Here is an 18,501-nt window from a genome sequence, read left to right on the forward strand (position 1 = left end):
AAAACTAACCCTTACACTAAACAATAGAAACATTCAAAGTAACATAGAAACAACATAAATAAAAGTTTAACAAACAACCAGTGTCTTGGATGACTTCTACTTGTGGGCGGAACCTGCTCCCCAGGACTGTCACAAAATTAATTTCTTCCAAAGAAATAAGTCTTAAATCAAGTCTTAAAAAGTTCCAAAGAAACAAAAGTTCACACAAATAAAAATTCACTGGTAACCATTCCTTCTTTGCCTGATTGAAAACATTCCCTTTCCAAGTTCCACGAAGAAAACAGCACCAATAGTATTACTGGACAACCTCCTTCTAGGAAAGAATAGGTAAAGTTGAAGAGAAAGGTACCACTTATGCTTAACATAAGGAAGGCATGGTATCAAACAGTAAGACAGACACACATGATCACAGTTCAAGGGTGTTTATTGAACTTCAATTGGGTTTGAAAAACACACATCTTATCCTAAATCTAAAGATGGGAGAAAGCTACGACCATCAAATAATAACACGGTCCTAGTCGAGTCTGTCAAAATAGAAAGGCTTTTACTAATAAACCTATTGCCAATCCTTACTCCTAAATTCAAATAGTGTGGGAAACCATGATATGCAAAAGAAAATTGTTCAAGAAATGATATGTCAGGATATTCAAGCCATTGGCATCCATTCCCCACATTTTCAGCACGGTACAAGGCGGCACACTCGAGCTTGGCACGCTCTCTGGCTTCTCTAGCACGAGGATGTAGTTCAAAACCTCAACATTCAACCCTTCTGTGCCAAAGTGTCTTTGCAATTCAAAGTCTCTTATTTCAGAGGGCGTGATTCAACACAATAAACATCAAAGTTCCTTTCTTCTTAGGATTTCACATAAAACATTTTTTTAGGTGATTACTGTTCACCCCGGGTCCCTCTTTGCCTGGCTCAGACCCACTTCAACACAAAGCTTTCAATTGCTCTCCCTCCACCGGGCTCAGACAAACTTGATCTACTTTTCAAAGCTTTCTTTACTTCAAGAATGAGACTTTTCGGCTGCACGTGGGATTTTGCTCAGCTCAAGTAGGACCACTTCGATTCACAATTAGTCATTCTCTTCTTGATAAAACCTTTTTCTCACTTTCACTTCGTCATTTCTCAGTTGGATACCTTACAGAGACCTTTGATTGAGCACCTGGGCAGTGCCGGGCCACTCTGTCAAAGATATTATCTCTTGCTTTGAAAGTTCACTCACCCATCAGCAGTTCAACTTGACTTGCGTCTTTTACCATACGCGATTTAACAATGTTCGTTCCAGCACCATACAATGTTACTGCTTGTAACCTTGGCTTCAACACAGACCAGTCTTGTATCGTTCTCCCCAACTCACCGGCTGTATTGATTTCACTGATGCTGCTTTGTTCTTGGAGCCAAGGTCAGTACCACGGCGGCTGGTGCTTCTCCCCGCCTTGATTGACGCGGGAGGGCCCCAGGTATCTATAACGCACAATGCAGGATTCTTCAGCATGGTTTCCTGGTCTTACTCTTTGTATCCTCTAGGTTTCCGGAAAGTAACGGTTTGTTGACAAAAAAGTCAAGGGAACTTCCCTCCTTGCAATCCCCTTCTGTTTTGCCATCTTTCTTCTCTCGTTCAGCTGCCATCTGGAAACTGCTGTTTCCTCGTGTGCTTTGCTACACTCAAAATGTGCTCTCATGCTCCGCTTTTATCTGTGTGGGGAAGCTTAATGGATGTCAGGTGTGTGTGATGGTCAGTAATTGCCTGACCTTGCCTAACCATTGTATTGGGACACATCAGGTATACAGCTCGGGTGTTTTCTTTCATAGCGGGCTGTCCGTGTGAAAGTGTTTGTGTTGGAAAAGGGGGTGTAGAGGTCCTAAATATCTTCCCGCAAAGCTCCACCCTCAGGGAACTGGATCCAAACGTGATGGCTGTGTCCTTTCCACCTGGATGACAGATCCCCAGGAACCAGTGGTTGAACAACTCTTCTTCTTGCAACTTCTGCGCCCTCTTTAAATACAGTTGTCAGGGTGCCTCTGCTTAGGGTTTGCTCCTTCTCTAGGAACTCCTTTTTGCCAAAGATACTGTGCGAGCAGGCTCCCTTGGGCAAGGGACTCTTCTCTCTTGTATGACAAGAGAGGGCAACCTCTTTGCCTTTCTGTCTTGCAGCTACCAGGATATCTGTCTCTAGCTTTCAGACTGTTTCTTCTCAACTAAAACAGTTTGAGCTCTGCCCATTTTATTACGTTTATTTTAACAAGTTCCCAGCTCCCTTCCCCAAGTTCATATGTTGTTTGCCCTCAATAGTTGCCCCTGGGTTGTAGTGCCACTCTTTTCTTTCAGCCTTGGACAATCTTGTCTCCATTGTATCAGAGGACTTGGGTGTTACAACAGCTTCAGCAACTTTAAAGTAGTGATATTTAGCTCTTATATGTGCTGGTTTCACTTTAACAGGTCTACTGGCTTGGGTAATACGTGTGCTTAATTCAGCTTCAGCCGCTTCTACAACAATGTTCGGTATATCAGAAGTACAAGTTTCTTAATGGACTCGAAATTAGATGCACGCGACTTCGTTCTGATGTTGAAATTCCACTACCATAGGACAAGCATTCCCACCTTTCGGTCAGCGCTAAGCTTCCATGGCAATCGGGAAACATTGTACCGCAACCTATTCCTAGGTTCAATAGACTTGTAATATTGCAGGAAAGTCGAGTTCAGCTTCATTAGGGCTACCAGCAGCGTTCTCTTCTTTAACAACAGACACGTGACTGCTCGGCAAGAGGTTATATCTAACACTGGGAAACAGAGATACTTTCTCTACACACGGGTACTTCAGCTTTGTTAATATGCAAGCGTGATACACTTCCTTTGTTAGAATGACTTCCTACTTGTGCGAACAACTTTAACTCACTTTTATGTGTGCACAAGTATAAAATAAGCTGGTTACAGTTACCGGCAAGGTCTTCTTGATTTGGAGTACAGAGCTTCCCTTTACCGACTCCACAATCACAGTGACTGCGGGCTGCTTCTGCTTCCTGACTTGGTTTCTTCTACTGCTACAGGCACTCTTGGGACCCACACCCCTCTGCTGCTTGGGGGTCTCCGTTCTGGCCTCATTAAGAGTCTTCCATTCTCCAGCTTCCCTCGCCTTGCTTCTGCACACAGCCATTGAGTGGATGCATGACTTCAGCTATGCATTCACAGCAATTAGGCACACTTGGAAAGACCGCCTGTTTCTTCCAGCTTCTTCCAGTGCTGCCACAACCAAACAGGGTGTGTGAGCACAGGACCAACTCGGAGCCTGCGGGTGAAAACTGCTCTTCCTCTGCTCCGGCGTCCTTTCTGTGGTCACACTTCCTAGTGAACTGCTAGCCTCGTGTTCTGCTTCTGCTACTGCCAACCTTCCTGTTCCTGCTTCATTCTACTGCTCCTTTAAGGTGCATGCCCTTAGGGTTCATTGCCTGATTTTGCCAAAAGACTAGCTCCTGCATGCCTCCTCAGCCCTCTTCCTCATCACAGTCCCTGAGGGATTCTGGGACATGCAGTCCACCTTACAAAGCTTCCGTTTTCTTCTTTAAAAAGGTTTAAGAATGGGTTTTCCTCCTTTGATATTATTGAAAGAGAAATTATAAGGTTTAACCTTTTGAGAGGCAGATTGAACGGAGAAAGATACATATTCGTTCTTCCCTTTGGTATATTTTTTTACATCGATGAGGATATGTGATTTTAGGTAAGCAAAGACTGGTTCTGAAGTGTTGGTAACTTTAGACATTTTAATTCTAGGTTTTATTAGCTTGGTTTTAACCATATACCGTCATTCATCTGCATGGCAAGATGCTATAACTTCTCCTGGAATTATTTTACTAATATCCAAGGGTCGATATCATGTCTCGCCCTGTAAAATCACTCCACTAACCTGGGCCTTGTCTCCACCCAGGTGATCCTCCTGCAGTACTCCACATCCAGGATTGTGATCAGGAAGCATCTCCCCTCACCTGGCCACCTGGGAGGAGACTCTAGGCATGGTTTTCGTGGGGGATCTGCATGATTCTCCGCAGTCCATAGCAATGGCTTTATCTGTTCCCTGCTCCGGTTTGCTTGCCATCTCTTCGTTCCTGTTAGGGAGAATTCTCAGAAATGTGTTAATTCCCTTCTATCTTAGAGACCCCAAGCTCTTTTTGCATGACTTTAGGACTTTTTATCTGGCATGTCATTTTAATGTGATTTATTCTGTGCGTTTCTTTTGACTTTGGAGTCTGACAAACTCCATAGGCATCATCTTTACATTGTCACACAGCACCTTCAGGAACAGAAGCCTTAGATTTTCCAAAGGTTTAAATATCTTCTCTTGGTGAAAATGTTTCCAAGAGCAGTGAAGTGAAATTGACATTACTTACATTCTGTAACTTTCTAGACCCAGCACACACTATCTTACCATAGGGTGCTGGAAGGGTTACTTAGTATTCCCTTTGTATATTTTCTCATGTAACATTTTTATGTTACCCTTTCTACAATTAATGGCTGTTGGCAGTGGTTTACTTTTTACTGCCAAGTTGTGTTTTTAACGCAGGCTGCGTTCGCAGCCACTGTAAGCCACCCATGGGTGCCCATTTTGTCAAAATGGCTCCGGTCTTCTTTTTTTGTTATTTCTTGTCGGAAAGGTCCTTCTTAAGATTTATCTGCACGCCAAACCAGGTTTGGTCCCTTTGTTCGTTTTGTCTTTGGTGGAATTCATGAATGAAGCCCTCCTCTGGCTCCAGTATGTCTGGCAGGGGCAGGAAGTGAGGGAGGTGCCCGAAAAAATCCCTGTGCTTAATCCCCTTGGTTACAGGAATGCACCCTAAGGTAATTGGCTGGCTGGCTGTCTGGCAGGTACAGCCACCCTGCTGGGTGATTGACAGCAAGGCTGGAATGAATGGGAGAAACCTGAATAAAAGGTGAGGCTTTTTGGCTTGGAAGGCAGAGCCGACCACTGGACGAAGGAATCCGAAGAAGAACTTGGAAGAGACGCGCGCTGCAACTCTTGGACCATTGGTTTGCCCGGTGAAGCCCTGCTGCTGTGCTGAAGCTCTGAATTCGCCTCGACTAGAGAAGGACCCGCAAGGACGACTTCTCCCTTTTGAGTTGGTGGGACCAATCAACTCAAAGTAAGCCGTCTGGACATCCTCTCAAAGCTGGTTGCATTTCCACTGCTGCTGGAACCGAAGAGCCAGGGAGAGGAACACCAGATTGTGTGCGTTGCTTTTAAGTTGGACCTGAGCACTAGGAAGATCCTCTGAACTGCCCTGATACAGGTCTGACCAAGCCTGAGCCACCTAAACAGAGTGCTGGACCCCAGAAGCAAGGAGAGTCTGAAGTGGTACCCGAGAATCGCGGTGTTGCTATTTGCTGTCAGACGCGAGGAGCTGAAACAATGATGAACCGTTGGATTGAAGTTTCCCCATTGCTCCCGCTGACCTTCCCAATGCAGAGCAGGAGTCCCCGGACATCCTCCCTCTTGTTCCCATGACTGAGGCTCAGGAACAACAGGATCTGGAGAGCTGTACAGGAACAGAAGCCAGCTGGAACCATTTCTTCTAACCAGAGGTACTGTAAAGTCTAAGAGAACTTTCCTCTTGTTGTGTAGCCTTACTTGCTCTCAGTTGAGGCCTGTCTTGGTTACCTTACAGAGTTTCTAAAGCGTTGCCCCTCAAAAGCCTTCCAGCTTGAGGCCCTTCAAGTGTTCTATTTTCCACAAACATTTCTAAAAATATTGTGCAAGACTTTTTACCTACCTGCAAAGAAGATCTTCAGCTCCCCTTGACATTGTGCAATTAACATGGGCTGTCCTGGCTCCCCGAGACTCTTCTCACCTTTGACTCTGTGCTGTACCCTTCCCCAGGTAAGGGTTAAACTTATTTGTCATTGGAAGGTTTCCAAAAGTACTTGTTTGGGAATGTTTTATTCCTCTATTCTATCTTTTAAACCTAGCTCAGTATTTCTCTAAATGTCCTAGTGATAAATCTATGTCTACAGTGTCCTAGCTATTTAGGTCACCTGAGGGTGTAGGAAGTGTCTGCGTGCCATCCCCAATGGGTATCATTTAATTTAGAGAAACGAAGAGTGTATTTTAACTGTTACATATATTGCTCTCTTCTGAAGAAGGCTTTACAACTGACTGTGAAATAAATTAAAAATTGTTTTATCAAAAAACCTTGAGTGTAAGTGTTTATTTGAATAACGCCTACTGTGAAACTCTGTGTCACAACACTATTGCTCACATTAAGCCTGGCTGCTCGACCACCCTACCAACCTGTGTAGTTCAGACTTATACTCCAGTTTGGGTCCCTCTTGCCAGGAGGTCAAGGTTGTTGTAGTGCACCCAAAGGGTTCTGCATACAATCTTGCTTAACAGTTCCTCTAGGAAGGACTTCTCTCTCCTTCCTTCCTGGTTCCCCTCTTCAGTTTTGAATGAAATCTGGCCAATCAGGTTTCCAGAGAAACTACACTGTTCATTCTCTTTCTTGTAAGTGCTCTCTATGCTTCTCCACTTCTTTTTCATCCTAAAACTGATCTTCAGGTATTCCAGGGAGTCAGTTGATCTCTCCCTCGTCTCAGTACTTAGTTCCTTGAGGAGTCCACACTGTTCCTCGTCCCAGTGCTTCCTGTATTTGTGGCATGACAGACGTATAAGAACACTAGGGAAAGTGTTGGTGGAAGGGCGCTAGGAAGGTGTGTCAGGGTTAAGTGGGCTATGGCCATACCATGTTCTCCCCATGTCACCACAAATCCCATATGGCGCTTCCCTAACCATGAGATCCATCCGCTGAGTACCACCCCCAGGAGGACATTCTGGTAGTGGTTTCTCCTCGCTGGCCTCATGGGAAGAGGCTCTCCTTAGGGGAGAAGCGACAACATCCAGGGATACGTCAGTGCCGAAAGTCAAGGCATATATTTTGGTCAGCTGGGGATCTGGTGAGTTAAATTTAAGTGTTGCCTACCTTAGACCAAACAAGACGCAACAAAAATGTCTGCTGCAAGCACTGGTGTATTGATCTTTACTCTAGAATGTATGCTTGAACCAAAACAGTTGGTGCTAAAAAGCCTGCGTTCAAAAGATTGTATCTTGGACCTTTTCTTGTAAGTTGCTGCTCTAGAACATGCTTGAATTTGACATGCTTGAATTTACTTACTTGGAAAACAAACATAAACCTAACAAGCGATCATCCATTAATGCTTTTTTTGTGTATGAGATTGCCAGCAAAACAAAAATATAGGTTCTCAAGTCTTTCCCGTAGCTGTATCCTATTATACAATAAGGAAGACTGGAGAGCTCACATGCGTCAATTATTTACATTGCTGATTCCTAGAGAAACAATCTTTGAATGTTGTCCTAGATTGAAGGGTGAATTGCCACTTCTGATATCGCAGGCCACTCTGAAGCTTAGCTCCTCACCACAAGATACCTTTACTTGCATTGTATATTTATAATGCAGTTCAATGTACCATTAGTCACTGAGCAGGTATGATCGGATTTGTTCATTACATTATTCTAAATAAAATATTCTCTACTGCAAATGTTCTATACCATGATAAAGTTCTTCTTAATTAGTCAAGACTGTTCATTTCTGATTGTTTTTGTAGATGAATATGACTTAGTGCATCTAGATTTGTTTCTCTTATTAAGCCTGTCAAATTTTCTCCAGGAATTGGCCAAGGCGTGCCAGTGGTGGCACTCATATTTGAAGGGGGCCCTAATGTTATCCTCACTGTGTTGGAGTATCTCCAGGAAAGCCCTCCAGTTCCAGTAGTAGTTTGTGAAGGAACAGGAAGAGCGGCAGATATTCTGGCATATGTTCATAAACAGACTGAAGAAGGAGGGTAAGTCATGCATTAAACATGAAGATAATGGGCTGGAATTGTTATTGATCACTAATGTTTTGTTTTACACATGCCTTGTAAAGAAATCTTTGTCCTGGCAAGTGTTAGGAAAGATTGTTTATGCTGCATTCCTCCATAGACTTCTATGGGACACACTTCCTTTTTGCACCTTTCCTCAACAGATTCCTCTGGAATCCCATCCTTTTGCTTGTTTTGATCCCTGACCAGGTTTTTTGGAGGTAAGTAAAGCCTTCTGCGTTCCTTGCCTGGTTTGCTCATTCTTTCGGGGAAACTGATCAGCTGCTAAGACTACCAGTAGTGAGAGACTGTGTCTCACTTTATGAATTTCTTTTATTGTTACAATTGCACACATCACTTTAAGGCAGTGGTCTTCAAACCTCTTTGGCCTGGGCCCCCCAGGAGCAAAATTTGGGCAGGCCGGGCCCCCCCCAAAAATGGCAAATGGACAATATATAGAAATATAGAAATGGCTATGAACTATTGCGCGCCGTCACCGCACCCTAGTCCCTGAACTCCCCCACCTGCTCCCATCACAGTTGTTAAGCTCCCTCATCCCACTCCTACCCAGTTCCTGGGCTCTCCCCACCCCATCACAGTCCCCAGGCTCTCCCCACCACTATCCCAGTGCTCCCACCCATCCTGCTCCCACCACAGTCCCTGGGTTCCCCCACCCTGTTCCCAACACAGTCCGAGGGCCAGTGGGAGCTGGTGAATTTTTTTAATGGAGGAGCATAAATAATTCCCCCCAAAATGCCATAGCGACCGAGCCAATTATGGAGAGTTCTGGGGGTACAACCCTCCTTCCCCCCTCTACCCGCACTCGCCAAAATCAGCTCAATGGACCACACACGCCCGCCCACGCACATGTACACACGCAAGCACCCATCACCATACACTCACGCAAGCACCCATCACCATACATTCACGCAAGCACCCATCACCATACACTCACTCATAACACAAGCATACACACATCCATACACATTTAAATAAAAAATAAATGAACATAAACGTACCTTCCGCAGGGGCCTGCGCGTGGGTACTGAAATGCCCCGCTCCAGGTTGCTCTGTCCGTATGTGCGAGGAAGCGCAGGAGCTCCTTCTCGCACATACAGACATGCAGTGCCCCAGCCAGCTTGTCCAATGAGCTATGCAAGGCTGGCGAAGCAAAACACCCCCAGCCTTGCGTGGCTCTGTGAGCATGTGCGACTGGGGAACTGAACTGTCAAAGGGAATCATTGTTTCCCTTTGACAGTTGAGCCAGCCCAGGAGCACTCCCTCAGCTGGAAAAAGCAGCTGGGGGAGTGCTCAGTGTTTCTCTGGACTGGCTCCTCCATAATGGGTGAGGGGGCCACTGGGTGGATGCCCCTTCGCCTGTTATGGATGAGCCCCAAGGCTATGCAGCTAGTAGTTTTGACCATTGTTGCTGAATGAATATTCTTTAAATATCACACTTTGCTTACATTTTAACAAACACCCCCCATGGGTACTATTCAAACAGCCTATGACTAAAGGAATGAATATCCATTTTGCAACTGCGGGGCGCTTTTTCATTGGTGTCTGAGACATTATTATTATTTTTTTTTTAAATGTCTTTATTGGCATTTCAAACAACTCAAACAATACATCACTAAACCCCTCCCCCTATCCCTTCCTCCCCCCGGTGCGCGCATATGAAAGTAACCTTAGTGAGCCTAGAGGGCCGGGTGAGCCAACCAAAAACAAACACTATTGTTCTGCATATGACCCATCCAACTTGATCTCCTCGACTGTGAAGGTGTAGCCTTCCCGTTGTCCAGTCCACTTTTCTAATTTCTGAAATCAGGCAGAGATCCTGCCCCAGGGTTAAGTTGCATGGGGGATCCTTGCACACTAGGGGATGCAGAGTCATTCCTTTCCGGCTGATTAAGAAGGTACATCGTGTATGCATCCCACATCCGACTGTCTCTCTGATGTCCTCCACGCAGCACACCCCAACGGGTCTCCATATCATTACAATACAGTGGGGGTCATTACGACCCAGGCGCTAATTGCGCCAACTTTACCACCATGGTGTAAACTACGTTTACACCATGGTGGATGGCGGATTTACCGCCCCATTCCAAGGTGAGTGGGGCGGTAAATCCCCATTTCCCATTTTCCCTTCCCCATTCCCATTTTTGCCCCATAGGGCAAAATGGGAGTGGGGAAGGCGCTAATTACGCCACCGTAAATTACGGTGGCGTAATTAGCATCATGGCAGGTTAGCGCCATGGATTTTAACGGCTGCTAAATGCAGCCGTTAAAATCAGAATCAGGCGTTAAGGGTTAACGACGGCGTTAACCCTTAACGCCTGGGTTGTAATGAGGCCCAGTATGTCTCGTGACCAATGCTCAACCGTCGGGCGCCGTGTTTGACCCCACCTCATAGCCACCCGGCGTTTCGCTAAAATCAAGAGGAGGCCCACCAATTTCCTAGTCTCTTTAGGTATCCGCTTCGTATATCCCAACAGGGCCATCACTGGATCTGGCATGAACCAGTGCCCCACAATATCCCCAATGACCGCGAACACCAGTTGCCAAAAATGCTCTAGCTCCACGCATCCCCAAGCCACATGCAAAAAGTCTGCCGTCTCCTGGCTACATCGGAGGCATGCCCCGGATCTCTGAGGGAAGTTGCTCTTTAACTGAGCTGGGGAATAATAACCTTGATGTAGAAATTTGAAATGGATCAGCATATAGTTCGAATTAACCGCCCCCTTCTTGATCATCCTGCAACAGTATTCCCATACATCATCCTGAATTTCCCGCCCTAGGGACCTCTCCCACAACCCTTTCGAGGATAACCCCATGTTAGTCCTGCCCCTCACAGCCAAACCATACAATTCGGAAAGCATATGCCTCCCTATATCCCCCCAAATCACCCTATCTAGCATCACGGCAGCCCCAGGTGGTTCAGGAAAAGAAGGAAACAGCCGTTATAGCGTTACCCTCAATCTATAGTACAAAAACATATCCAGTGCCGACAGGTCTCCCTTTTCCCTCATTTGATCAGCAGAGATGAACTTCCCGCCTTGAAATAACTCGCCCCATGTGGTGACACCCAACCGCTTCATCATAGTCACATAACGGGCCTCGCTTGTCCGGGGAATCCCAGGAACGAACAGCAGTTGGAGTTTCTATGAATAGAGAAGGCCATCACTGGGAGCCCTCTCCAGGAACGCCCAAGCCCAGCATGTCAGCTCCACCAAATTCAGGGGGTTTCGGAAACGGCCCGGGGCTGTCAGAATGACTGACCTCAACAATGCAGGGGACGCTATAGCTCTCTCAATCTGCACGTGCCTATGCCCCGCTGCCATTCCATACTAATACCGAAGATAACTGGCTTGCGCCACTTTATAGTACAACTCAAAATAGGCCAATGCCAGCCCGCCCTCACAAACTGGCGCTGTAAGCTTTTCCCAAGAAACACAAGCTTTCTTGCCCGGCCACGCGAAGTGCAGTACTGATGACCGAAGATCCCGAAAAAAATTTGGAGATACTTTTATAGGAACATTCAGAAACACATATAGGAGCTTAGAAAGGATGGTCATTTTAACCACCGAAATCCTGCCATATAAATTAAGTGGGAGTGAGGTCCAGCTCACCATCGCCCGCCTAGCCGAGTCCAGCGCTTCCACATAGTTCTTAGTATACACCACTCCCTCCTCCCTTGCAACCGTGACCTCCAAGTAACGAGTGCTCCGTAGATCCCACTAGAATCCCCAACTATCCCGAAAGGGAGACACCCCGCCCGTCAATGGAAAGATAACAGATTTGCTGGCGTTTATGCGCAACCCCGACAGCTTGCCAAAATGTTGCAGATCCAACATAATCGGGTATAGGTTAGCCTCAGGATGGCGCATGAACAGGACCATATCGTCCGCGTATAACGATATAACTAATCTATGAGTATGTAGCTGAACCCCCCTCTGCAGATGAAACTCGCGAACCCACTCCGCCCAGGGCTCTATTGCCAAGGCGGAGAGCAAGGGTGACAGCGAGCAGCCCTGACGCGTCCCCCCCGCCCCAGCAGCAGTACCTTAGTGTTCCGCCCATTCACCCACACCCTAGCTACCGGATCCGTGTAGAGAAGGGATACCAAGGTTATAAAAAAGGTGCCCAAGCCCAGCCTCTGTAGGACATTGAATAGAAACGGCCATTCAACGGAATCAAATACTTTGGTGGCGTCCAGTAGGACCGCCACCACCGAGTCCTCCACCGACAGCGCTGACATCAGGCCAAACATCCTCCGCAATCCGAAAGAAGTCGACTGTCCCGGAATGAATCCCGCCTGATCCGCTCTCACTAAGGTGGGCATCAGCGGCGCAAGCTGGCTCGCTAAAACCTTCGCCAAGATCTTATTATCAAGATTGATAAGCGAGATTGGGCGATAAGACGAGCAGTCCCCCACAGGTTTCCTGGGCTTCAACAGGACGACTACTACGGCTTCCCTAAGCGTATCGGGCAGACTCCCCCTGGATTTCGCCTCTTGATACATGGCCGGCAAGCGCGGTGCCAGGCGCTCACCGTAGCATTTATAAAATTCGGCTGTAAAGCCATCCGGGGATTTCCCGCCTGGCAGAGATTTAATAGCACCTATCACCTCCTCTAACGTTACCGGCCCATTCAGCCCCTCCCTCTGTTCCTCCGAGCACCATTATAGCCCCACCTCATCGAGAAAGGCTTCTAAATCTACCCTCGTCGCCGCCAACTGTGATGAGTACAGGTGGCCATAAAATCCCTCGAATTCATGGGCAATGCCCTCATCTTCGTGATCAACTCCATTCCCATCCGTATTCATTGTTACCCTATTATCCCGCCCACCTAATCGAGTTAACCTAGCAAGTGATCGTCCCGGGGTATGCGCCTCACCATATTGCCGAGGAGCTATTTTGTCCCATGTTAGGCAGAAACCTGTGCAGTTCCCTCTGGGACCACTGCAAAAGATTTAAGACTACAGGTGTTTGGCAGTAAACCCACTTGGTAGCAGTCTGTACCACACAGATTCACTTGGTAGCTGTGGCTGAGCAGTCAGACTTCCCTCAAGAAGAGTTAGGCAGTATACAGAGTATTCACAATAGGTCAAGAGAACACAGAAGAACAAGTAAACACTGACCAGGGCTTGGTGTAAAAGAGATATAATTATTTATTTAAAACCACATAAGCAATTCAAAAACACGGTCACTAAAAGATATACACTCCCTTAAAAGAATATTGGACAAGTCTTAAGTAAAGCCCCACTTATTTTCAGACAGCGGTGAGCGCTTAACGTAGATGGCACTCTAATAACTCGTTTTAAAAAGAGAGAGAAAAACAGAGAATAAATTGAAACAGATCCCAACACTTTTTCACGAACACACGAGAGGAAGGCAAAGTAACAACGTGAATACAGAGTCAACAGGCCGGATCCGCTTTAAGAGGATCAAAACGAAATGTGTCCAAGGTCACACGGTTGCAGTGCACAAAAGTCTTGTAACGGTTCAAAAAGGAGTTGGACCAAAGAAAAGGACCAGTTAGAGGGTCAAGGCGGCCAGCCTAGTCCAGAAGGTTAAGGGGTTATTATTACCTTGTAGCAATCTTTAGAAAGGGAGGCCTGGCGGACACGGTACCTTAAAGTGGTGAGAATATTCCAGTGGGGGCAGTTGTTCCTGGCAGCGGATGCAAGTCGGTGCTTCGTCCGGGGGAAGAGAAGATCTCGTCGGGGAGGAAGACAGGAGTCCGTTGCACTGCCAGGGAAGAAACCAGCCGCAGAGTTTCTCAGGTACAATAAGCGGTCTGTTGATTCGCGGTTCAGTGGTGAGTGGCTATCCGGCCACCGGGGTGCTTGGCACGGGCAGTTCGACCACAAACCGGTCTGGGGTGCGAAGAAAGAAGGTAAACTGGTTGTGCCCACCAGTCAGGGGAAGAAGCCTCTCCAGCCGGGAGATCTCCTCTGTCGTCGGGAAGTGGTGAGTCGGTTCCGCAGGGCTCCACCGGTGGTGTCGTCGTGGTAGGTCGGCTCACCTTCTCCCTCGTCGGATTCTCAGGTCCTATGGCGACTTCTGAAGTTCCAGTCCCCAAAGCCCTGCTTTTATGCAGCATACCCCCATTCACTCACCCTAGCTGTCAATCAAACATGCTAAGTGGTGAGCCGGCTGGCTCACCACTTGGGCCAATCACACAAGAGTGCGACTTGAGTTACCAAGGTAACTCAGTCCAGGGTGCCTAAACCCCCTCCCACACCACCTGTAGTACCCAGACAGAGTGGCACCACTTTTGGAGGCTTCTGTGGAAAAGCCCGCCAAAAAGTGGAACAAAGGGCTCGACTTGGGTTGGAGTCACAGAAGAGAACACAAACGCCATTTTAGAATCGAGTCCTGGCAAAAAACACCAACCGGCGAATTAATATTAATTAAAAAAACCGGCGGTATGTTCGAGGCTATGAGAATTAAATAATTAAAGTTGGTATCATCGAACAATGGCAAAATCCCATAGGGAAATATTTGCGGTTGAATATAAAAAGTAGTTTCCACTGCCACCAGCCAAAACTCGATCAGTGGGGACAGAGACGTGCCCCCTCGACTAACAGACCCCGGGGCAATCGAATTGCCCCGACCAGTACGTCCACAATATGATGGTTTGTACTGGTTTCTGTTAATAATCTGGGACTAGTAAAGCCAATGGTGACTTTACATGCCCTGGGAGACAGTAGTCAGTCCCAGGGTATGGAGTCTATGGTGGGGGGTCACTATGACACCCCTGTGTTACTGCACAGTGGGTGCTGTGTAACACGCATAGTAAAAACACATGAGACCCTATGGAGTAAAAGACCCCCATAGCCCATAAAACACATTAACAGTCAAAGGAACACCATAAACATGTCCAAGAGTGGGGGAAAAAAAGAGTCTCACTCTTGGCAGGAGAAAAAACCAAACTCCAGAAATCCAGCAAAGCTGCTGGGTGACTCACTAGGTTAGGAAATTCAGCCTAAAGAGAGAATTCTCCCTAACATCCCACATACATTCAATCTCCCTCTGCGCCAGCGTGTGATACTCCTGTAGCTTCTGCTTGATGGCACCTTGTTACGCCTGATTCGGGACGGGGGCCTCCTCCTGTAGTACCTGAATTTCTTCCTCCATATCGGCCAGATCTTTCCTCAACTTTTTCAGAATCCCCAGCTCTTTGGCTATACATTCCCCCCTAATCACACACTTAAATCCTTCCCATAAAACACCGGCAGATGACACCGACCCCTCATTAACCTCAAAGTATGCATCTATGGCCTTCGCCAAATCATCTTGAAAGACCATATCTGTGAGCGCCTCACTCTTAAACCTCCAGGGAGGTCTCAACCTGTCCGGGCCCTCTACACGGATTGACAACAAGACCGGAGCATGGTCCGACAGAGTGCGGGCCAGAATACCCACCCCAGCAGATCGACCCATGGTTGTCTTGGACACCAGGAAATAATCTAGTCGAGCCGCCGAGCCAGGTGGTACTGAGTAATGTGTGAATTGGCTCACTTCAGGGTTCCTCACCCTTCAAATGTCATCAATATCCCACACCGGACACATGCCCTGGAGCTTAGTAGAAGTCTTAGTGACCGAACCCCCCGCGCTTCCCACTCTATCCAGGGACACATCCAGGACAGAATTAAAGTCACCAACCCAGATAATTTCCCCCTCGGGAAGTGACCCCAGTAGCCCTCAATCCAGTCTAGGGGTTCTGTGGTATCCTGCTTAGGCCCATAATAGCATATCAGAATGTAAAATCACCCTGTATAACCCCCTGTACTATCAAGACCCTCCCCTCTGAGTCACTCAGCACCTTGGCCATCTTGAACCCCACTGACTTATGCATCAAGATACCTACACCCCTAGAGTAGGAGGAATAAGAAGAAAAATATCTATGGCACCCCCAACTTTGACCAAATCTAGACTCAGACCCGGGTGCAAAATGGGTCTCCTGAAGGAAGGCCACTCCGATTCTATACCGTTCCAAATATTGTAAAATTTTCCGGCATTTGGGCAGATTATTAAGACCCCTAACATTCCAGGTCATGAGGTGCACTGTCTCCATCTGTATATAGGTAGCCACACATCCCTTCTACCCCGGTAGACCCTGCAGATCCCTTGGTCCCCAATGCGTACCGTCAGTTCCCCCCATCCCCCTCCCACCTCCCCATACTACTGACAACCCCCCAACTTGCCAGTGATCGATCCCCCTGCCTGCCCCACCCCACCACATCACCCAACAAAGACCCACCAACCCCCCCATGCTGGAACCCCCAACTTTCCAGCACCCCAACAACAATTCCCATACCCATAAACAGCTTGCGCTCAGGGGGTAACTACGAGCCCAACCCTCCTTCGCACCGCTCAGGATAGCAGTCTCTGCGTACTGATCCACCGTTCACTGCCCAAAACAACGGCATCATCAACCGACATCTTTGGTGTTAAACAAAGTCAGGCCCGACCCTTCCATGATTTAGCAGACCTCGGCAACATATCTAGAAATGAGGAGGCTTCCTCCGGGGACTGAAAAAACAATGACTTCCCCCTCATGAATCACCCACAACTTGGCTGGGAACAGCATCGCGTTCTGCAGTCCTTTGTCCCTCAGCTGTTTCTTGACATTCAAAAAAGACTTTCTGGCAGCTTGCACTTTATCGAAAAAGTCAGGGAAAAGCTTTATCACGTCCCCCTTGTAGGTCAAAGTGCCTTTCTCTATGGCTTTCCTCAGTGCCACATCCCTATCCCTATAATTCAAGAGACGGGCAATAAGCGGACGAGGCGAGGCTCCCGGGATCGGTCTCTGACCACTGGGGATCCTGTGCGCCCTCTCCACTACATAGTGGGGAAAAGCCGTCCGAACCCAGGTTTTCCCGTAGGATTTCCTCCACCAACGTCTCCATGTCTCTTTGGCCCGTCGACTCGGGTAAGCCGACAATGCGGAAATTATTCTGCCGGGATCTTGATTCGAGGTCATCTTGCTTCTCCCGAAGCTCTTTAAAGGCCTTCCTGACCTCCGTCATTCCCCCAGAGACCGCCGATGTCACATCTTCCACTCCCGACAGCCTCCCCTCCGCCTCATCCAGCCTCTCCCCATGCTTATCCAACCGGACCTGCATGTGATCCACCTTGCACGTCAGAGTATCTAACTTACCATCCAGGGATTGTATCCCAGATTGCAGCTATAATAGCATAGTTTTGATGTCTTGAAAAGCAGCCGCCGGATCTGGCTCGGGTCCTGGGTCCAGTGCCTGCGCCCCCTCGCCCAGCGGACCTCCACTCTTGGTGTGTGTGGACATCTCAAAATTTAATCTGGACTGTTGCTTGCCCCCTTTCCCTGATTTGGACATGGTTGATGCGATGGCCCCTGTCGTCTGAACCAAGGGCCCGAGGTCCCGAAGGGGTCGCGCACTGAGCGAGGGGGCAATCACCAAGAATCTCAAAGCTCTACCGTTTCCGAAGAAGGACAACTCCAATCTGTTCTCAATAGAGTTTAGTCCAGCCTCATACTGCCCCGTTGGGGCCCCGTCTCTCGGTGGTGTGGCACCCACCCACCCTCGCACACAGTTCCTCGTGCTACCACAGACCGCTTGCTTTCCCAAGCAACTGATGGTCGAATCGGTCAGATCCAAAGAAATATGGGAAGAGGAGTGTTCTCGTGCAAGCACCAGATTGGATAGTGCACTACATGTGGGCCTTGCACCTCACAGGGTCTGTGGCCAACCGACCACTAAAAAAACATCACAAGGCACCCGACGCCGCCGTTCAAGCAGGCCCCCCACTAGCACACCGAGTGTCAACCACGAGTCATGAGGCAGGCGCCAACTGCTTTTAGCATATGTCTCCCTGGGAACTGGTGAGCCCAATGATCTGTCCCAAGTCTCTTCACGTTATCACAGCCCCCCACTTGTAGGCCGGTTGGTGCACACAGCTGATCAGTCCTTTAGGATCCTCACATCGGCGCGGGCTTCCTCTGTATTAACCACCGCTCGCCCCCATCCAGAGAGCCAGCCTCCTGCAACCTTCAGCACCAGGTTCGCAGCCCCCTCCTCGCCCCCCGAGGTACACAGGGCCATCACCAGAGAGGGAAAAAAGCCGCTGACAGTCTCCCTCACCTTCTCGTAGTCGCCTCAGCAGCCGCCGTCCTGGCTGTCCTCGATGCTCGGCTGCAGCGCCGCCGCTGTCCTGCGGCGCTTCGATCCACCACTGAACCTCCCCGCCGGCCCCGATCGGGTCAGCCCTCTCCTTCCCCGCCTGCGTCTCTCTCGGGGGATGTTCTGGGCGGTCCTTCTCACCGAGCCGCTGGTGTTCCAACAGGGGAAAGGCACCATTCCTCTCCCGTCACTCTCAGCTGAGTATTCTTGGGCAGGGTCTACGGAGAGCTGCACCGCCGCGCCCCTGCAGGCCTCCTCCTCTCTCACTCCTCCCCAGAGCTGACGCTGGGGCCGGCACACTCCTTCACCGCCCGCGTCTCCAGCTGAGGGATGTTCTGGGCGGCTATCCTCACTGCGCCGGCGGCGTTCAAACAGGAGAGGGCACCCCGCCTCGCCTGTCCCCCCTAGCCGATTCCTCCTAGGCAGGGTCTGGGGAAAGTCGCCACGCCGCACTCCCGTAGGTCT

At 48.5% G+C, this 18,501-nt stretch overlaps 1 protein-coding gene across 2 annotated transcripts in view; it reads left to right on the top strand.

The window, feature by feature from the left end:
- The window catches only part of TRPM7 (transient receptor potential cation channel subfamily M member 7), a 2,599,208-nt gene that overhangs the window by 776,346 nt on the left and 1,804,361 nt on the right, over positions 1–18,501 (top strand). For both annotated transcript variants that reach the window (XM_069624956.1, XM_069624955.1), the window contains exon 8: positions 7,676–7,850. In XM_069624956.1, coding sequence (XP_069481057.1) covers positions 7,676–7,850 — 175 coding nt within the window. The remainder of the gene's footprint in view (positions 1–7,675; positions 7,851–18,501) is intronic.

The sequence above is a fragment of the Ambystoma mexicanum genome, chromosome 11, assembly GCF_040938575.1.
Source record: "Ambystoma mexicanum isolate Mex_15411 chromosome 11, UKY_AmexF1_1, whole genome shotgun sequence".
NCBI classification, from domain to species: domain Eukaryota; kingdom Metazoa; phylum Chordata; class Amphibia; order Caudata; family Ambystomatidae; genus Ambystoma; species Ambystoma mexicanum.